The sequence below is a fragment of the Chlorocebus sabaeus genome, chromosome 26 (genome assembly GCF_047675955.1).
Source record: "Chlorocebus sabaeus isolate Y175 chromosome 26, mChlSab1.0.hap1, whole genome shotgun sequence".
Classification (NCBI taxonomy): Eukaryota; Metazoa; Chordata; class Mammalia; order Primates; family Cercopithecidae; genus Chlorocebus; species Chlorocebus sabaeus.
Window position 1 is genome coordinate 41,229,123 of NC_132929.1, and position 22,034 is coordinate 41,251,156.

Genomic DNA, 22,034 nt, shown 5'->3' on the forward strand with positions numbered 1-22,034 from the left:
CTGAGATAATAAAAGGAATATTTAACAAAATTTTGTTACTTGTATTAAAAAATTCAAACTGTATTGAGCCTGGATTTCTAAACCACCTAACAATTGTTAAACTGTTCAGTTTAATTCCACAAACATTTCTTTTATTTTTTCCCCTTCTTTTTATTAAAAATAGAGATGGGATCTTGCCATATAGCCCAGGCTGGTCTCAAACTCCTGGGCTCAAGTGATCCTCTCGCCTTGGCCTCCCAAAGTGCTGGGATTACAGGCGTGAGCCACCACACCTGGCCCACAGACACTTCTTGACTGCTCACCATGGGTAAGACACTGTGTTAGGCACTGCTGGAAATACTATCATTTAGAGATGTTGTCAGAAAGTAAATTCTGACATGACACAGAAAACACCTTTGAAAGACAGTATCTACCAATTGAGATTTAAAAATTTTAATTTATTGGTATCAAAATCAAAGCTATTTGTTGGAAAGGAAATATCATTTTGAATTACTCTAGAACAAGAAAGGGCTAATTTTTCATTTCCTCAAATTTTATGGGAGAGTAGAAAAAAATTAAGTGTTGAGCCTAAAGAGCCTAAATTTTAGGGAATGGAGCACTACATCCTGAGATGCTCACTTTTCCACAGAGAATTCCAGAAAACCAAGAGAGGAAAATAAGGGAAAAACTCACAGCTCTAACTCATAGCTGTACTGAAGAAACAGCAGGCATTAAGACCTACTGGTTGTTGAATTCTTGTTGTTTAGCTACACATATTAAGTATTAATAGACTTACTAAATAATGCCAAAGTTCTAAATGTTCAATGCATTATAACACAGTTTTCCTCCCAATAAATTTAGGCCCTGTACATACAATAACTTACTACTTTTTATACCTGTAGGGTATTATAATCTCTTGTGAAGGGGACCATCAACTCCCAAAGTGATGAGAAAACCACGAGTGCTGTAAATTCAAGCTTGTAATTTGTGGCCATGTGCTCAAACAGCATCGTTAAACCATGGGCTGCTAGGTGCTTACGCTGGTATTCCTCGGACCCCTCAATAGACACAGGTCGGGTCATGGAAAGGGATACATCCATTACCACCACTGTCGGCATGATGAAAACGATCCCAGTGTTCCCAATCAGAATGCAAACAGACAGCTATAAACAGAGAAATGCTGTAGAAAATAAATAAGGTCTTACATGTTATGGAGAGAAAAGAATATTTTTCACCATAACTTTAATTTCCCAGAAATTAGCAGAGGCAAACACCATTTAAGTTGAGGTGAGGAATAATCCCTAGGGAACTCAGTGAGAGGGAAGTGAGCAGCTTAGTTCATTGTAAGGACCACTCTTAGAATCACCCATTAAGTGACCATAAATCAAGGACTATCTAAATATATCTACTGGGGGAAAAAAAAAAAAAAAAAGGCCCTGCTAACTTCAGGTAGCCCTTGACTTTCACACATTTGACTTTTACGCAACTTAATAAACTCCTACATCTCCTCTCTAACACTTAATTTACTGAAGAACATTTCTAATTGTCATATGGTGGTGCTATCTGACAATCAACCATTGTTTTTTGGCACCGTCACAACCTTTTTGCAGTATTAGTGCATGTGTTTAATTATTTTGTTGGTTGGTGCCCTTGTTTTAGTAAAATGAATGCCAAATATAAAAATGAAAAGACTAGTAAAGTCATAAACCAAATTAGACAAATTGGAAATCATTAAGCATAACAAAAGTAATAAACTGCTAGCCTCAGTAGTACTCATTGTACATCAACTGGCTAATGGTACTTCAACTGTGAAGGAAAAGAACAAAATTAAAGAATATTTAAGGCCAGGCACAGTGGCTCATGCCTGTAATCCCAGCACTTTGGGAGGCCCAGGTGGGCAGATTTCTTGAGGTCAGGAGTTTGAGACCAGCCTGGCCAATATGGTGAAACCCTGTCTCTACTAAAAATACAAAAATCAGCCGAGCGTGGTGGCTACTTGGGAGGCTGAGGCACAAGAATCGCTTGAACACAAGAGGCGGAAGTTGTAGTAAGCTGAGATCATGCCACTGCACTCCAGCCTGGGTCAAGAAAAAAAAAAAAGAAAAGAAAGTTATAAAGCTGGAATTATCTCACGAAATTGTGTGGAAAAGTCAAAATGTAGAAATGGAGTTATTCAAAATTATGGATTGAGAATTAGCATAAAGAAAACATTTTGGTGCTCAAAAATAAAAAAGTTTACAGATACACAGACCTGCTCACGGGAATACAGCTTGCTGCTACTCTATTATTAAGCAACCTGTAGTCTACTGACATGATGAAATATCATAAAACTATAAATGAATATGTACTATAAATAACAAAAATAAGTATAGAAAGCATTAGTAACTGAGAAAAGCAGGTCCCAGAACTGTATTATACATTGCTTACAACTTCATAAAAATCATAATGCATACATACAATGAGAGATTAGGTGGATATAAACAGTTACAAATTTAATGTTCACAACCTTCTTTTTTGGGATTCACTTCAAAACATTTAACAGTAGCCAGACTGCTTGTTTAAGGATAGTGCCCAGCTGCAAATGTGTCATATTCTAAAATTTCATTTTTTTTTTAATGAGATAGGGTCTTGCTGTGTTGCTCAGGCTGGAGTGCAGTGGCGTGATCTCTGCTCACTGCAAGCACCGCCTCCTGGGTTCACGCCATTCTCCTGCCTCAGCCTCCCGAGTAGCTGTGACTACAAGTGCGTGTCACCATACCTGGCTAATTTTTGTATTTTTAGTAGAGACAGGGTTTCACCACATTGGTCAGGCTGGTCTCGAACTCCTGACCTTGTAATCCACCCACCTCTGCCTCCCAAAGTGCTGGGATTACAGGCGTGAGCTACCCTGTGCCGGGCCAAAATTCCATTTGTAAGCAGGCTGTTTTGAACTCAGAATACACTGGTTTATGGAAACAATGTTGACAACTCAGGTTGTAATCATAGGCGTAAAAGAAGAAACTGAAAGTTCCCGAAGGATGGTTCAATCAACCAGTATAGGCCTGATTCAAAAAAAAAAAAAAAAAGTGAGGTCCTGTACAATATTGGTTCAACTACACCATAACATATGCTCACTAAGGGCAAGGACCATGCCAGATTTTGCCCATGATGTCTCCTCAAAACTTATCACAGTAACTGGCACATAGTAGGTGCCCAACAATTTGATAATAACTAATGAACTACTCCTAAATCACAAGATATACCATATATTATTTAGCAAAATACATTATAAATGTTAACTCTGGACACCAGAAACACATTTCCTCTTCTCATTCAAGCAAAGATATGGGGGACTCCCTCGCCTCTGCCCAGCTCCTGTGGTAGTCCCATTCATGCAGGGATGCCTTTTTACAAGTTGAGGATCATGAGGAGTACTGCCCTCACGTCTTAGGAGAATGGGAGGAAACATTTACACAGACTTAGATCAAATACAAAAAAGCACTTTCGGCCCGTGAAATCTGCTGCTGACAGATGACAGCTGGCAGTCTTGCCTTCTTTGAAGACATCTCTGGAACTGGCTCTTTCTCCCAACTGATGCATTTGTGTCTACTCCCAAATGTACCTCCTTAACAGTTACAAAGTCGTGGGAAATCAATTTAGTACTCAGGTTGGAGTAAAGGAGGGAACTGAAAATTCCTGAAGGATAGTTCATTCAAGCAGTCTAGGCCTGATTAAACAAAAAAACAAAAAGGCCAGGCACGCCTGTAATCCCCGCACTTTGGGAGGCCTAGACTGGCAGATCACCTGAGGTCAGGAGTTCAAGACCAGTCTGACCAATATGGTGAAACCCCATCTCTACTAAAAATACAAAAGTTAGCCAGACGTGGTGGCGTGCGCGTGTAGTTCCAGTTACTTGGGAGGCTGAGACAGGAGAATTGCTTGAACCTGGGAGGCAGAGGTTGCAGGGAGCCGCGATCACGCCACTGCTCTCCAGCCTGGGCGACAGAGCGAGACTCTGTCTCAGAAAAAAAGAAAAAGAAAAAAAAAAAAAATCCCTGCCCACCACAGTCTAGCAATTTTGTGAGAACAACACTATGTATTCCTTACTTGGGTGGATTCTGAGCCTCAAGTCTCCCACCGCCACCCACTTCCCATGTGTACTGTTCAAACAACTAGGGCTCTTCTTTCTCAAGAACGGTCTGAGAAATAGGCCCTAGCCACCTATTTGGCCTTGAATACCAATTGTCCATCAGCTATAATTGCCCAGTTCTCCGATACAACTTCATCTCTAAAAGTCCAGACTGAAAATCGCATCTGGGAGATGTATTTTTACCTTAAAAATCAGTCAAGAAAATGTGAGATCTGGAAGTCTCTCACGGAAAGGGGGTGCAGAGCGGGGCTGAGCAGAGAGCGAAATCGTGCAGTTTACGCGGAGCTGGGGACCCCGAGCCTGAAACAGAGGGGAGGACGGGAGCAGCGCCCCGGAACTGGCGCCTCAGGGACGGCGCGGGGCGGCCGCCAGGGTGGCGGGAAGGCCAAGCGCTGGCCCTGGGTTGTTCCTCACCCCTATCCCCTTCACCTGTAACCCCAATAAGCAACGAAAGGCAGCAATAGGCCCTCGGCCTCCCACTCACCCCGTGCCCATCGCCGGACACAGTCCGTCACCATAAACTTTCCGCCCGCGCGCCACAGCCGGAACTATAGGGCCGCGCGACAGAAGGGAACCCGGCGCCGACACTCCGCATTAGGCGGGGCGGTCCTTGGCGAGCCTCAGGGTCGCCCGGGTAGGGTTCTGGCTCAGCCCGGAAGGACGCTAGGGGGCGCGGCCTCTCCTCGCGATGGCCAATCCGCGGCCACCCCTCTCCTCCCACAAATCCCCAATTTCTCTGAACCTTGGCTGGGTCGGGGCTTGTCGCCCTGTCTCTCTGCATTGCCCTGTATCTCTCCCCATTCTCGGGGTTTTTTCTCCCCCTCCTGCCCCACTGACCCATGGGCCTCACCTGGCCCTGTGACTCTGTGACCGCTTCACACTTTTGTCCCCTCACTTCCCTGGGCCCTGTCGGTGCACGAGCCCAACCCTTCCTGCTGTTTTCCTCGTCAGTCTTCAGCCCCCTCTCTCGTATCCTCTGAACCGGTTGACAGAATCCTCTTCCTATTCTTTTTAGACTACAGTTCCTGAACTACAATTCCTGGTCGGGCGCGGTGGCTCAGGACTATAATCCCAGCACTTTTCGAGGCCAAGGTGGGCGGATCACTTCAGGCCAGGAGTTTGAGACCAGCCTGGGCTTTGGTGAAAACCCACTCTCTACTAAAATACAAAAATTAGCCGGGCATGGTGGAGGGTGCCTGTAATCCCAGCTACTTGGGAGGCTAAGACACGAGAATTTCAGGCTTTTGGGGAAAAAAAAAACCAAAACTGTAATTCCTGGCTGAGGTACGCTTTGTATATCCTTTTTAGCTGACCTGAGCCCAATTTACCTCAAGACTTGGCCCCGTGGTCTCCTCAGCCCAAATGCTCACTTTATTCCCCCATCCCCTCTTTGAGGGGCCTTCGTTCCCCTCACCCTGGACAAGGCATGCATGCTCAGATTTCCCTGTAAAGCAACATGGGCTCTTGCCTGCCACTCTGGCCGCCTGGTGTCTCCATTGCAGCCTGTGCCTCAGTGAAGTCCTTAAGAGGGCAAGAGGTGACTTTCTTTCTAACCATGTAGGTAGCCAGGGAATCCCAGCTAGAGATAGGCTTAGATGGATGCCAGCAGGCCCCTGAGTAGTTATGGTTCAAAGAACAATGTGGAACCACATAGGTTGCAAAGTGAGTACAGAAAGGCCTCGAGAAGGCCGCAGGCATTTGCCTTTTTCTTTTAGCTGATGGGATGGGGTGAGATTAGGGGATGGGACAAGGAAGGAGGATGCTTTGAACTGAACAGACGACTCTATCTGACTTCTCACAGCTTGTTCTGTGGGAGAGTGTGGGTCCAGTTGGTTGTAGTTTTTTCCTGTCCCTGGGAATATCCCTGCCAGCACTGGGGCCCAGGGCCCTGCAGACTGCCCTGTGCTTCAAAACTTCTTTCCCCAACCTGGCTCATCTCATCATGTCAAGACCTATTATGCTTGAGCAGGCATTGGGCTCCAGGTAAGTAAGGCTGCAGCCTGATAACTTAGTCATAATTTCTAATCTTTCCCTATTGGGAGGGATGTGGCCAAGAATGTGTGGGTAAGCAAGTGTCTGGTTACCCCTAATGTGACAATGACTTAGCCACAGGGTTACTGTCCTCCTGGTAATTCTGGCTCAGTTGCAAGGTCTGATTCATTACCTTACCCAACCCTAAAGCTTAAGTTAGTTCGCTGATGGATGATCAAATCTTGTGACCTAGTTCCTCTGAATAACAGGCTTTGGGAGACTTGGAAAGCAAAAAATCAATATATTAAATTGATGATAAAAGGCACAACTGCCAGGAGGACTGTGCTACTTAGGGCAACTAGTTTGTTTTTCCTCCTTAGTGGAATCCCATTACAAATCAGAAGGTTGTTCAGTGACTATAACATCAGAGAACATCAGCACAAAGGTTAGAAGGTCTTAAAGGAGGTGTCTTTCAAGCCATAGCTGACTGATGAATTTCTTTTCCCCAGTCAAGCAACCCTCAGCATTTGCATGTTTCCACACACACATTAAAGGAAATCAATAAATAAGTTTCTTTTGCATAATCTCTCATTCCCTTTATTTTTTCCTGGCTCGAAACGGTGGACTGCTGTCCCAAAGGCTTTGAAAGGCAGTTTGATCCCCACTCTGACAGAATAAAGGTTAATGACAGAAAAACCAATGCTCTCACAGGGGCCAGGTACTGGGGAACTCAAAGGGAAGTCTAGATATCTAAATCTCCTAGAGCACGTGTTGAAAATGCAGATTCCCAGGCCTTGCCAAGTGAAATGGAAATGGAATTTCATGACTTGGTGCTTGAGAATCTTGTTAAGTTCCCAGGGTGATTTGTGTGTGTGTGTGTGTGTGTGTGTGTGTGGTGACAGGGTCTCTGTCACCCAGGCTGGAGCACAGTAGCATAGTCATGACTTATTGCAGCCTTGACTTCCTGAGTTTAAGCAATCCCCCCTAATCTCAACTTCCCAAGTAGCTGGGACACTACAGGCACGTGCCACCATGCCTGGCTAAGTTTTAAATTTTTTGTAGAGATGGCGGTCTCACTATGTTGCCCAGAGTGGTCTTGAACTCCTGAGTTCAAGCGATCCTCCCTCCTTGGCCTCCCAAAGTGCCAGGATTACAGGCATGAGCCACTGCATTTGGCCCCAAGATGATTGTTCATCTACAGAGATAAGGGGTAGGGAATGAGTAAGTGAAGAAAAGGCTGAGGGGTGGGGGAGGGGAAAGCAGTGGGCCTACTTCTCTTTTCCATTCTTCCCTCTCTTCTCACACTCCCATGATGTCCTTTGCCCTGCATTTCCCTTCCTGCCCCTCTAGTCTGGAGACTGTTCACTCCCAAATCATAATTCTAAGCTCCAGCCTCTTCCTCTCATTATTCCCCCCTCCCTATTTCACTGTTTTCACCAAAGCAGAAGTCAAAACATATCATAAATATGACCCTTCTCTCTTCTGAAAAAAAAATTTATTATGGAAAATTTCAAACATAGACAAAGATAGGGAGATTAGGATAATAAATCCCTGTGTTCCCTTCACCCAGTTTCTGCTGTCAATGCAATCCTCATCTCGTTTCATGTACACCCCTACCGACTTCTCCCCACATATTATTTTGATGCAGATCCCAGATAGAATGTTTCCTTATGTATCTTTAAAAGAGAACTTAAAAATATATAATTACAATACCATTATCAAATTTAACATAATTAACAATAAATCCCTAAGATCATCAAATATCTAATCAGCTTTCAAATATTCAGTTGTGTCATAAATATCATACATTTTACTTTTTACACTTTGGTTATTTGAATCAGGATCCAAGTAAGATCCAGATATTGAAATCCGTTGCTATATCTCAGAAGTCTCTTTTAATCCATAGGTTTCTCCCTCTTTTCCTTTGAAATGTATTTGGAAAACTGTGCTCCCTCCTCCTTTTAAAATTGCTCTCAATCCTCTTTCAGTTTTTTCCAGAGCATTTGAGAAAACCACAAAGCTTCTCTCTATTTTAAATAATGAAAAGACTCACTGAACAAAGAAAAGCTTTTACACATTTCCAATTCCAATTAACTTTGCCTCTGCTCTGAAAATAGGGTGAGCTTTATCCACCGCTGGATCCCCCAGGGTCTGGCATGTGATGGTGGATGTGCATTTGTGGAAAGAAGATAGGAGGGGAGTAAGAGAGGTTACTGGAAAAAAAAAAAATTTCAAAGGGGAAAACAGAGAAAACTCGGTAGATACTACATTTCTCTAAGAAAGTAGAAAGGAACTTCTTTATTCTATACACTCTTTCCTTTGAAAAGTGCTATAAAGGCCTAGTGTGGTGGCTCCCAGTGCTTTGGGAGGTGGAGGCAGGAGAATCGCTTCAGCCCAGCTGTTCGAGACTAGCCTGGGCAATATAGCAAGACCTTGTCTCTACAAAAATTAAAATTAACCAGGTGTGGTGGTGTGCACCTGTAATCCTAGCTACTCAGGAGGCTGAGGCAGGAGGATTGTTTGAGCTCAAGAGTTCAAGGCTGCAGTGAGCTATGATTGTGCCACTACACTCCAGCCAGGACAAGATCTTATCTCTAAAAACAAACAAACAAACAAACAAAATGCTATCAAGTCTAAATTTTTAAAGGCCCCTCATATCTGGGCCCTGACCTATCTTTCCAGGCTCACCACTCACCCTCTTAAAACCTTGGTGGCATGTTTCAATGAAAAAGAAGATAAAGCCAAATAAAACTAGTTTTTAAAAAATTATAAAAGGTAATTTGTAAGGCTGGGAGGCCGGGCATGGATTACTCACACCTGTAATCCCAGCACTTTGGGAGGCTGAGGTGGGTAGATCACTTGAGGTCAGGTGTTCGAGACAAGCCTGATCAACATGGTGTAACCCTGTCTCTACTACAAATACAATAATTAGCCAGCTGTTGTGGTGGGCACCTGTATTCAGCTGCTTGAAAGGCTGAGGCATGAGAATCACCTGAACCCGGGAGGTGGAGGTTGCAGTGAACTAAGATCGCACCACTGCACTCCAGCCTGGGCAACAGAGCAAGACCCTGTCTCAAAAAAAAAAAAATTAATTTGTGTCTATGGAGAAAAATTCAAAGTTAATTTTAATTTTTTTTAAATCATACTTTAAGTTCTAGGGTACATGTGCACAAAGTACAGGTTTGATACATAGGTATACATGTGCCACATTGGTTTGCCGCACCCATCAACTCATCATTTACATTAGTTATTTCTCCTAATGCTATCCTTCCCCCACTCCCCCACCCCCAACAGGCCCCAGTGTGTGATGTTCCCCGCCCTGTGTCCAAGTGATCTCATTGTTCATTTCCCACCTATGAGTGAGAACATGTGGTGTTTGGTTTTCTGTCCTTGTGATAGTTTGCTGAGAATGATGGTTTCCAGCTTCATCCATGTCCCTGCAAAGGACATGAACTCATTCTTTTCTGTGGCCGCATAGAATTTCATGGTGTATATGTGTCACGTTTTCTTAATCCAGTCTATCATTGGTGGACATTTGGGTTGGTTCCAAGTCTTTGCTATTGTGAATAGTGCCACAAGAAACATATGTGCACGTGTGTCTTTATAGTAGCATGATTTATAATCCTTTGGGTATATACCCAGTAATGGAATTGCTGGGTCAAATGGTATTTCTAGTTCTAGATCCTTGAGAAATCGCCACACTGTCTTCCACAATGGTTGAACTAATTTACACTCCCACCAACAGTGTAAAAGCGTTCCTATTTCTCTACATCCTCTCCAGCATCTGTTGTTTCCTGACTTTTTAATGATTGCCATTTTAACTGGCATGAGATGGTATCTCATTGTGGTTTTGATTTGCATTTCTCTGATGACCAGTGATGATGAGCATTTTTTCATGTGCCTCTTGGATGCATAGATGTCTTCTTTTGAGAAGTGTCTGTTCATATCCTTTGCCCACTTTTTGATGGGGTTGTTTGTTCCTTTCTTGTAAATTTGTTTGACTTCTTTGTAGATTCTGGATATTAGCCCTTTGTCAGATGGGTAGATAGCAAAAATTTTCTCCCGTTCTGTAGGTTGCCTGTTCACTCTGATGGTAGTTTCTTTTCCCGTGCAGAGGCTCTTTAGTTTAATTAGATCCCATTTGTCTGTTTTGGCTTTTGTTACCATTGCTTTTGGTGTTTTAGTCATGAAGTCCTTGGCCATGCCTATGTCCTGAATGGTATTGCCTAGGTTTTCTTCTAGGGTTTTTACGGTTTTAGGTCTAACATTTAAGTCTTTAATCTATCTTGAATTAATTTTTGTGTCAGTTGTAAGGAAGGGATCCAGTTTCAGCTTTCTACGTATGGCTAGCCAATTTTCCAAGCACCATTTATTAAATAGGGAATCCATTCCCCATTGCTTGTTTTTGTCAGGTTTGTCAAAGATCAGATGGTTGTAGATGTGTGGTGCTATTTCTGAGGCCTCTGTTCTGTTCCATTGGTCTATCTATCTGTTTTGGTACCAGTACCATGCTGTTTTGGTTACTGTGGTCTGGTAGTATAGTTTGAAGTCAGGTAGCATGATGCCTCCAGCTTTGTTTTTTTTGCTTAGGATTGCCTTGGCAATGCAGGCTCTTTTTTGGTTCCATATGAATTTTAAAGTAGTTTTTTCCAATTCTGTGAAGAAAGTCATTGGTAGTTTGATGGGGATGGCATTGAATCTATAAATTACTTTGGGCAGTATGGCCATTTTCACGATATTGATTCTTCCTATCCATGAGCATAGAATATTCTTCCATTTGTTTGTGTTCTCTTTTATTTTATTGAGCAATGGTTTGTAGTTCTCCTTGAAGAGGTCCTTCACATCCCTTGTAAGTTGTATTCCTAGGTATTTTATTCTCTTTGTAGAAATTGTGAACAGGAGTTCACTCATGGTTTGGCTCTGTTTGTCCGTTAATGGTGAACAGGAATGCTTGTGATTTTTGCACATTGATTTTGTATCCTGAGACTTTGCTGAAGTTGCTTATCAGCTTAAGGAGATTTTGGGCTGAGATGATGGGGTTTTTTAAATATACAATCATGTCATCTGCAAACAGGGACAATTTGACTTCCTTAGTTCCTAATTGAATACCCTTTATTTCTTTGTCTTGCCTGATTGCCCTGGCCAGAACTTCCAACACTATGTTGAATAGGAGTGGTGAGAGAGGGCATCCTTGTCTTGTGCCGGTTTTCAAAGGGAATGCTTCCAGTTTTTGCCCATTCAGTATGATATTGGCTGTGGGTTTGCCATAAATACTTCTTTTACTAGAGACAGGGTCTTGTTATGTTGCCCAGGATGGTCTTGAACTCCTGTTCTCAAGCAATCCTCCCTTCTCAGTCTCCCAAAGTGCTGGGATTACAGGAGTGTACCACTGCATCAGGCAAAATTCAAAGTTTCAAAATAGATGAAGTGAAAAATAAGCATTTGCTTTCTTAGAAGCAACCATACATATATCCGTGCCTCAAGTATGATTCTAGCTACTGGGTTGGAGAAGTGAAATATCAGAGTCGTTTGTTTTTGTTCATTCTATATCTATTGGTGACAGAAGTATAGCCATTCTTACATATGCTTTGCAAAATTGTCTCTACATATGTATGTATATATGTGTATGTGTATATATATATTATATATACTATATAACATATATAATACTTTCTACCTAAATGCAACAATATTATATGTACTGTTCTGCATCTTGCTTTTATTGTTATTGATTTATTAATATATCTTGGGCATCACATTCATTCCTTTTAACTGCTATATATAATTGACTGTCGTAAAGATGTGCTACTATCATTTATGTAATCAGTTTCCTATTGACATTTAGATTTCAGTTTTTGCTACTACAAGCAAAGCTGGAAAGGGCCTGGTAGACTAATATAGGGGCTTTTTCTCCAATTGAGGTGGGAAGCCACTGGAAAGTCTGGCATACAGGAGGGACATGATCTGATTTACAGTTTAACAAGGTCACTTGGGCTGCTATACCTGATTTACACATCCTCACCGGTATCTTCGTTGGCATTGGGTGTTATTTAAATTTCTTACTCTTTGTCAGCTTACAGGAAAAAAAAAGGTATCTTGCTGTGCCTCAATCATCATTCCTTTATAATGTCAGATTTGACATGGGAGTTTTACTTAGTGGGCTGTTTCTCTTACTTTGAGGGGCTTTGTGAATCATACTGGGACTGTGTGGTTTCCTGCTTGGCCACACTGAAGTCCTCTGAAATCACCTCTCTGACCTTTTCTCTAGGCCTCTGGCCTCACCAGAAGGGCACTTGGCTGTCAGGATGAAATCCTGTCTCTGAGCTGCACTCAGTGTGAAGTGCCACCACCTGCATCTCCCTGTCTCAGGTATGGTTCTAGCCACTGGCTTGTAAAGATGTATCATAGGATGTTTGGGGACTTATTTTGTTGTCTTCCACCAGTGACAACTATACAGCCATTTTTAATCCTATAAACAATATAATATGCACAAATAAAACAATAGAAACAAAAGGCCTTAGGCTGTGACATTGTACAGGTTGGACAGATCAAAGTGCTTTTCCACAGATCCTCTCACTGTTACTCTAATAGCAATTCCATGAGGAAGCTTGTCTTTCCTGGTTTCATAAATGAGGAAGCTGAGAATGAGAGATCTTAGGCTTGCTCCTCGTCAGACTTGTTACTTTATTAGAGGTTTCAAAGCAGTACCTGTAGGTTAGATTCAGCCCTCAGACTCATTTGTTTGCTTCTTAATATTTTTAAATTGTTTGACATTGGAATACCTATCGTTTGGTCATTTATTCTCTGTCCAGAAATAGCCCCCAGCACTCCCCAGTTACTTAGAAAATGATTGATGTAACTTATTTTTATCTACCCAGGACCTAAAGGCATTAACATTTGCAACCCATCAATGCTTGCTGTTTGCCAGTTAAAAAAAAACACAAAAGAAATAAAATTTGCGACCCTTTCAAATCTTGTCTACTTTCCACTGTACAACTGTAGAGTCGGTTGCAACTCCTGATGTAGGCCCAGAAATAAACCAGCCTTAGCCACAAACCCTCTATGTCAGATGAAAAGTCTCGTTCCCTCTTCTTTCTGTTTTAATAAAAGTTAGGAAAGGCCTAGAGTTTTGGAGGGCAAGGAAAGGCCTCCTTGCTGTCCTGCCAAACCTCTAAGATCTGCCTTCCTCACCCCCTTATTTTATCGTGAGGGTCAGAGCCAGATCTGCCCCATCAGTTCTTCCATCCTGTTCCAGGGGAGGGTATAAAATGAGGCAATTTTATAGAGCAAAGCAGATCAGCTTCCCCTTCTCAGTGGTGCTGGCCATTCTCCAGCCATTTGCTCTCAAAAGGTCATGAACTTTTCAAGTGGGCATTCCCCTCTCCATCCCCTCAGGGGCTCCATCTCTGAGCATCTTCCTCACTGGGTTATGCTTTTTATGTTTAATATATATTAAATATATTTAATTTAATAAATATGTTTATAATATAAATAAATATATAAATTAAATATATTTAATAAATAAATTTATTTATAAGTAAATTTATTTATTAAATACATTCATTGTTTGCCAGGCACTGTTCTGGGCTCTGGGGATTCAGTGATGAATAAGACAGGCAAGGTCCCTGTCTTCTTGGAGTTCACCCGCTCTAGTAAGAGTTGTACACATTAATCAGGTGATTGCACAAATAAATGCACAATAGAACGTTGTAACAGTGAAATGCATGGAGACCTGCTGACCCCTCTAACACAATCTGATTGTGATACCTGCTGACCCCTCTAACACAATCTGATTGTGATACCTAAAAGCAGAATAACAACAACAATAGTACCCGGCACTGTTAATATGTTTTACAAATTAGTTAATCCCCACAACAACCCTATCAAACAGGTAATGACATTATCATTCTCATTTTACAGGATGAGAGGTTTATAGCAACTGAGAAGTTAAATAACTTGTCCAAACTCACATGGCTAGTACAGAGGATGCTTCCATTCTTGGTTGAGCAGCCAAATTTCCTGCTGAATTTCAAAATGTGCCAGAATCCCATGATAATAAGACAGAAGAAGCTGTGTTTACCCCCAACAGGTAGGATTTAGGTTAGACTCCAGGAAGAACTCCTTGGCAACATTTATGAATATATGAGAGAAAGGAATCACTTTTCTGAGGATTTCCTTCTCCCCTGAATTTTTTATATTGACAACATTGTAAATGTAGAGGAGTTGTTTCAGAAAAAAAGATCACTCATTTTACTTTGTGAATTATGTTCCTTTTTTCATCTTTCTGGGCCAGTTTGAGACTGTGTTACACAGTGGCATGAAAAGGGAAAGAACTAGGTTTGGTTCTGCCCACAGCAGCATAAAGGCAAGGACGTGTAACTAGCAGACCTTAGGCCCTGACCCCAGGCTTCCAACATCCAGAGTGACCCCAGCATACTCAGAGATGAAGCCAACTCTTCCACAGTGGGTGGGCACTCCTGTAGGCTTCAGCAGAGGGATCTGGTGACCTTCTTACTGTTCCAGGCCACTCAAGGTGAAGCAGGGCAGAGGTGAGGCTGTGAGGATTACCTGCTATTTCAGATGAAAGTAACCCAAAGCATCACGCACCCAGGTACTCTGGAGGAAACAGGAAAGGGAGAAAGGGACAGTCAGTAAATATCAGGCCGAGTTAGCTGAATGATTGAAATGGCTTCCAGATCAATGGTTAGGATGACGAGATCCCCACTACCTTACCCTACTCCCACTTTGATCAGCTCCAAGTCATGGACTAGAGGTGCAGGGAGCTCAGCATGCCAACTCCTCAGGTATCTTGGGATGTCCCAGCCTGCTCTGGGGAGATCCGTTAGTGCCCTCTACACCAAGGATTTCCTTTAGGCCTAATAAAATAGATTTCATGTATGAATTGCTTTGAAGTTTGCATGGTGTTTTCTCTATAATCTTTGTTTTTTATTTTGATTCTCACATTCACCTTACAGATAGGTAGGACAGATATTATTATCCCCACATTTACTTGTAGGTTACATTAGAATCACACAGCAGCAAGTCGAGCCTAATGCTAACTGAGGCCTTCTGATCTCTTAAGCCCCAGGCACCTTCTGAATCTTTCCAAAACTTTCCCCATCTAAGCATGGAAACCCTAGACTACCTCTCATTCTCATAGCTTAGAAACAAGTTTGAGAAATCTCCCCAGTTCCTCCACTGACTTTGCGGGCCCACAGTGAGCCCATCTGTGTCCCTGGTGGAAGGCCCACTCTTTCAGGCTTGGTCAGGCGCACTGGGACCCAGAACTTGTGCAATGCCCTGATAAGCTTCTTAGAGGAGGTGGGTATTAGCCACGATCGGATATTCTTCCCCTGAGCTGCCCTTCATACCTGACCCTGCCTTGAATTAGGATTCCATAGGAGAGCTGGGGGCAGGAGAATGGGGTGTTCCCTGCTGTTCAGCTTCAGACCCACTCTTTGAGATCTTGGATTCTGACGAGTTTCCAGAGCTGAGAAGACAGCCAGATGCCAAGATCTGAAGGTAAATGATGTAATTAGGTAGGAGTGATCAGCTGGGGTGCCAGCTCAGCTCTGTTACATAACACAGGAACATCAGAAAGAGAGAGACCCTCTGAAATTTCTGTTGGAGATACAAGTGGGCTTGCTGCAAAGTGTTGAGTTCATGGCAAGGATCGGGGGGCTGCAGGGAGATAGTGGAAAGAAAATTACAGAAATCAGGGACAAAGAAGGAAGTTCACTTATTCCTACATCTCCTTTTGCTTGTCCCTCTCTTGCTTTTTAAGACAAGTGCCTTTGCATGTCCAATTAGTGTGGCATGCAAGAAAGAAAGGGGAGTTAGGAGGCTCATCTGCTTGGCTACTCACTAGCTGTGTGATGTTAAGCAAGTCACATCTCCTCTGTACCTCTGTGTTTTCATATCTCAGACGAAGAGTTGTACCAGACAGATTCCATGGGTTACTCAGCTCACTTCTAATATATCATATGCAAAACCAATCATTTCCATTTATTGTTTTGTAGTAGTGTATGGACATTAATTAGAGATTTAATAAATACTTACTTAGGGTGGGCCTCAATACCCTTCTTTATAAAATGAGGACTCTTTGAGGGCCTTTCATGTTCTTCCCTCCTTCATTCTTGTGTAAAACTAACCTTTCTGTTCAGTGCTTTTCTTTTTTTTTTTTTTTCCTTTGAGACAGAGTTTTGCTCTGTTGCCCAGGCTGGAGAGCAATGGTGCGATCTCAGCTCACTGCAACCACTGCCTGCCAGGTTCAAGCAATTCTCATGTCTCAGCCTCCCGTGCACCTGGGATTACAGGCATGTGCCACCATGCCTGGCTAACTTTTGTATTTTTAGCAGAGATAGGGTTTCACCATGTTGGCCAGGCTGGTCTTGAACTCCTGACCTCAAGTGATCTGCCCGCCTCAGCCTCCCAAAGTGCTGGGATTCCAGGCGTGAGCCACCATGCCTGGCCTGTTCAATGCTTTTCATATGTTTTTACTCTCTCAACATTCCTGTGACACTGTTATTATTCATATTCTAATTTAATTTAAATTAAATTTAAAATATTATAACATGCACATGATAAAAAGGTCAAACTAACAGACTATACAGTGAAAATAAGTCGCCTTCTGACCTTTGATCCTCAGTTTCCCTTACCCAATTGTCCTTCCAGAGATTATATTTGCATAACCAATATATATGTTATCATGCCCATTTCACAGATGAGGCACCAAGGCTCAGCCTGTCCAGGATGACACAGCTGGTAAGCAGCAGAACAGGGAGTCTAGGCTTTCAACTCCATTTCCCATGATCCTCCCACCATGCTGTATTCTCTGGGAAGCTCTATAACATTAACTTTTAAGCTTTGCCCACTCTGGATGGTGGAATTGTTTTAAGTCAGTCCAAAAAAATACATGGAGCCTTAATGTCCCTGGCAATACCCTCCACTACTGCCTCTTTTTGTCTATAGCTTAAAGCCATATCTCCCTACCTCCTTCCTGCCTTTGATAAGGTGAGACCTGTGGCCTGGCACCAGCTATGGATGACTGAGCTCCCAGCATCTTAGGCTTGGACCTGAAGAGTACTGGCAGATCTTTTGCTGAGAGCCCAGGGAGACTCCATAGAGCACTCAGGCCCCAGCTCAGGAACCTGGGCTGCTGGCAGGCCTACATAGTACAGAGGACCCCTAGGTACTCTTTCTCTTAAGAGTAGGCATTTTCCTCTGGAGCAGGGGACAGGAGTAGTTTACTCTTGCAAAGACCCCATGCATTATACTTTTGTGTTCCTGGGGCTTCTATTATCACTTTTTTCCATATGAGGCTGTTATGGATCCCAGATCTCCTCTTAGTGGTAAATAATCTCTTTTTCTACCATCTAGGTTTGTGGATACCCCCTGGCTGGGCTTCATGGAGAAATCTCTGATCACCACCCTGAATCCCAGAGTAGCCTCCATCTTAGGACAGAATGGGAGGCCTTCTGTAACCAGATATAACTGGCCAGCATGGGGAAATTGATCAGGATGGGGCCGCAAGATAGGCGGTTACTCCGGACAAAGCGGCTTCCTTGGAGTCGCCTCCTCTTCCTACTGGGAATGTTGATCATCAGTTCTACCTACCAGCACCTTAGAAGACCCCGGGGCCTTTCCTCATTGTGGGCAGCAGTCTCTTCTCATCAGCCTGTAAAACTGGCCAGCCGGGACCTCCCCAGTGAAGAGATGATGATGGTGAGCAGCAACCCTCCAAAACCTAGCTCTGAAATGGGGGGCGAGATGCTGGTACCCCAAGCCTCAGTGGGCAGTGATGAAGCAACACTGAGCATGACAGTGGAGAATATTCCCGATATTCCTAAAAGGACAGCCAAGATGATCCCAACAACAACCAAGAATAATTATAGCCCAACAGCAGCAGGTACAGAAAGAAGGAGGGAAGACACCCCAACATCCAGCAGAACACTGACTTACTACACCTCAACTTCAAGCAGACAAATAGTAAAAAAGTATACCCCAACAGCCACAGGAGAAATGAAGAGCTATAGCCCAACTCAAGTCAGGGAAAAGGTGACGTATACTCCTTCCCCACGTGGTAGAAGAGTAGTCACTTACGCTTCATCCACATTCATGACAACGGAAACAAGCCATGCGATCACCCCCAGGACAACAGTGAAGGACAGTGACATTACAACAACCTATAAAATACTGGAAACCAACTCTCTTAAGAGAATAATGGAGGAAACCACCCCAACCACTCCGAAGGGAATGGTTGATAGCACCCCAACTTTTCTGACACATGAGGTAGAAACAAACGTCTTGACTTCTCCAAGGAGCATCGTGGAAAAAAACAATCTGTCTCCCCCCAGAAGAGTGGAAAGTAACAGCTCAGCCCATCCCTGGGGGTTAGTGGGAAAGAACAACCTGAAGACTCCCCAGGGAACAGTCCTGACGCATACCCCAGCCACCTCTGAGGGGCAGGTGACAATAAGCACCATGACAGGCAGCAACCCATCAGAAACCAAAGCCTTCACTGCTGCCTGGAGTGTCAGGAATCCCTCACCGAGGACCAGTGTGTCAGCCATCGAAACAGCCCCAACCACAGTCTGGAGGCTGGAAAAGAAACCTTACACAGCACCCAGCACCTCAACAACCCCCACAGTCAGGGCAAAGCTGACCACGCAGGTCCATCACTGTGTGGTTGTGAAGCCAACCCCAGCCACGCCCACCACTCCCTCCCCAAGCCTCACAACGGCCCTGCTCCCAGAGGAGCTCAGTCCCAGTCCCTCAGTGCTGCCTCCCATCTTGCCAGACCTCCCTCCCAAGGGAGAGTACCCCCCAGATCTGTTCAGTGTGGAGGAGCGGCGGCAGGGCTGGGTGGTCCTGCACATTTTTGGCATGATGTATGTGTTTGTGGCCTTGGCCATTGTTTGCGATGAGTACTTCGTTCCAGCCCTAGGTGTCATCACAGACAAGCTGCAGATCTCCGAGGATGTGGCAGGCGCCACATTCATGGCTGCTGGAGGCTCTGCCCCTGAGCTCTTCACCTCCCTCATTGGTGTCTTCATTTCCCACAGCAACGTGGGCATCGGTACCATTGTGGGCTCTGCTGTGTTCAACATTCTCTTTGTCATTGGCACTTGTTCCCTCTTCTCCCGAGAGATCCTCAACCTCACCTGGTGGCCCTTATTCCGTGATGTCTCCTTCTACATCCTTGACCTGATAATGCTCATCCTCTTCTTCCTGGACAGCCTTATTGCCTGGTGGGAGAGCCTGCTGCTGCTGCTGGCCTATGCCTTCTATGTGTTCACCATGAAGTGGAACAAGCAAATCGAGGCCTGGGTGAAGGAGCAGCTCAGCAGGAGGCCAGCGGCTAAGGTCATGGCCTTAGGAGACCTCAGCAAGGTAAGGACAAATTGGCTCAGGCCTCTCTAGCCCCTTTGACATGAAAGGATGTGGCGAAGCCAGGACCCGAAGAGAAGGTGCTGGATCAGACCTCAAGAGATGAATGCTCTGGTTCCCTTACTATTTATTCAACATTTATAGAGTACCTATTCTCTGCCAGGCACTGTGCTGGGACCTTTGTAAGCATGACATTGGCTCAACCCTTAATCACCCTATAAACTGGTCATATTATGATCCCCATTTGCAGGAGAGGAAACTGAAGCCTAAAGACGTTAAACCACATGTTCAAGGTCACACAGCAAATAGGCAGTGGAACCAAGATTTGAGCTCGGGTTGGTATGACCAGGTGTTTGGAAATGATATTTGAGTTGGGCTTTGGAGAATGTCCAAGAAGATGCCAGGCGAGGAAAAATGATAATCTCTTCCATGTGCATGGCGTTCAGGGTTTAGCTAGCACCCTCATTTTCATTTAATCCCGTTAGCTCACATTTCAGACTTGGATGGGGTCTGAGAAGGGGGAGGCTTTTATATTTTTGTTTTGTTCTGAAAATATTAGAGAAGATGGGAACTCTGTTCATCCACTGACAAGCTAGTCCTGGGGGCAGAGCCCCTCACTCTGTGCGCATTGGAGATCAGACACCAGGAGCACCAATCCTAGGGCTTTCTCCTGACCCATGAGTTCCTTTCCAAGAACTTCTCTGCTCACTTGAGGGACCTTCTTGTTAAATTCATTGGATGATTCAATAACCTGGAAGATGATTAATTGCAGAAGTGATCTCTGAAAATTAATTCCAAAATTTTTTGGGTTTTTTGGGTTGGGAGTAACTGGGACTACAGGCACATACCACCACACCCGGATCATTCCAAGTTTTTTGTTCCTTGAGACTCTAAAGTGAGGGTATCTTAGGGAACACAGACCCCACTTCTCTCCTGCTCCCAAAGGGTGAGTTTGGGTAAGGGTTGGCTCACAGCCTGCCTATTCCAGGTCTCAGAGAAGCCGCTGGTGTGAGCAGAATTTTGCATACAGAGTGGAAGGACTTAGCTACTTAATCCAGAGCAGTTTTGATGAGTGAGCAGGATGGAGACCAAACTCAGCAATGTGTCTGTGAGATATGTGAGGCAAGGGAGATTAAATGCACTTCCTTTAAGACTTTTTAGATAACATGTTGTTCTGGCCAAAGCATGGAACAGAGAGCCAGGAAACCTGGGTTCTAATCTGATTCTGCCTCTAATGAATTGTGTGACCATAGACAGGTCCTTTGCCCTCTCTAGGAGAAATGATAGAATCCAACTAATCGCTGAAAGGTCCCGTCTAACTCTAGCATTCTATGATAATGTCCCATGTCCAAGTGAGTTCAGTTCTGTCAGGACCCAACGCAATGGTTATGTGTCTGATCTGGTCAATTGAGCTTCTACTGTGTCATTTGCAGATGGTCCAAAAAGGAAATATCCCGCCCAGGGTCATACAGCCAGCAGGTATCAGAACTGGAACAGGAACCCAGTCTTCTAACTCCCCATTCAGTGCTATTTCCCACCAGACTATCCTCCATGAAGCCAAAGACTTCAAAAAGAAAGGCTTAGAGCATTACAGAATTTAATACAAGGAAACAGGAACCTCTCTCCTAATGCAGTTCTTAGGGCAGGCCTTGCTAAGTTCTCAGGGGTGGCCATGAAGTCCTGGTATTCTCCTCTGAAGAAAATGCCTAATACTTTGGTGTACAACAGGCCAGCAGTTTCCAAAGTGCCTCTGACTTGCTTCCTAGTCCCTCATAGTAATTCTGCTTTTATTTAGTCTCCACAAACTCTGAACTTTCCATTTGATCTAAGTTAGACCATCAAAGAAAAGCTTGCGGGACAAATGAAGCATAATCATGATTTCAAAAGAGAATACATAACCTACTGAAGGGACTCTTCGAGGGCTTTAGTAGCAACTCCTTGCCAATTAGTAAGCACAGGGATGATTACATCTCTGTTCTTATTTGTCAAAATAGATCCAGTATGAATTTTTTTTTTTTTAAGAGACAGGGTCTTGTTCTGTTGCCCAGGCTGGAGTACACTGGTGCACTCATAGCTCACTGCAGCCTAGAGCTCCTGGGCTCAAGCAGTCCCCACCTCAGCCTCCCTAGTAGCTGGGATGTGCCACCATGCCTAGCTAATTTTTAATATTTTGTAGAGATGGGCGCCTCACCATGTTGCCCAGGCTGGTCTTAAACTCCTGGTCTTAAGTGATCCTCCTGCCTCAGCTTCCCAAATTGCTGAAATTACAGTCATGAACCACCACACCTGGCCCCTTTAGCATTTTTTAAATGTCATCACCCCTTCAAGGATGCCTTATTTCCCTTTAACCAGATCATAAGTCTGGTCACATCAGGCTTATCACTGCCACTAGATGGGGAACTAATTTTTGTACCTCCTAAAGGGCCAAGCCCAGTGTCTTGTTCTTAGAAGAAGTTCCATAAGTATTTAGTTCAGTTTCCTCAGGTAATCCCAAAAGTTCCAGAACTCCAGTTTAGTGAGACAAAGGAGTCAGGGGTTGAGAATCCATGCTTACAGAGAGCCTATT

General features: G+C 43.9%; 2 protein-coding genes across 10 annotated transcripts in view; one reads left to right on the top strand and one right to left on the bottom strand.

Moving 5' to 3' along the window:
* The window catches only part of INTS14 (integrator complex subunit 14), a 32,734-nt gene extending 28,016 nt beyond the window's left edge, over positions 1-4,718 (bottom strand). The window contains exons 1-2 of one of the 4 annotated variants that reach the window (XM_008016221.3): positions 4,593-4,718; positions 876-1,159 (exon numbers count right to left, since the gene is read on the bottom strand). In XM_008016221.3, coding sequence (XP_008014412.1) covers positions 876-1,097 — 222 coding nt within the window. In that variant the 5' untranslated portion in view covers positions 1,098-1,159; positions 4,593-4,718. Of the gene's footprint in view, positions 1-875; positions 1,160-4,291 lie in introns of all 4 variants that reach the window. The other 3 variants (XM_008016224.3, XM_008016222.3, XM_008016223.3) reach the window with 3 other exon arrangements.
* A 104-nt stretch (positions 4,719-4,822) lies between these two features.
* The window catches only part of SLC24A1 (solute carrier family 24 member 1), a 44,661-nt gene continuing 27,449 nt past the window's right edge, over positions 4,823-22,034 (top strand). For 3 of the 6 annotated variants that reach the window (XM_008016214.3, XM_008016218.3, XM_073012255.1), the window contains exons 1-3: positions 4,823-6,091; positions 12,348-12,448; positions 17,459-19,471. In XM_008016214.3, the coding sequence (XP_008014405.3) occupies positions 17,582-19,471 (1,890 nt within the window). In that variant the 5' untranslated portion in view covers positions 4,823-6,091; positions 12,348-12,448; positions 17,459-17,581. Of the gene's footprint in view, positions 6,092-12,347; positions 12,449-17,458; positions 19,472-22,034 lie in introns of those variants that run through there. The other 3 variants (XM_008016215.3, XM_008016219.3, XM_073012256.1) reach the window with 3 other exon arrangements.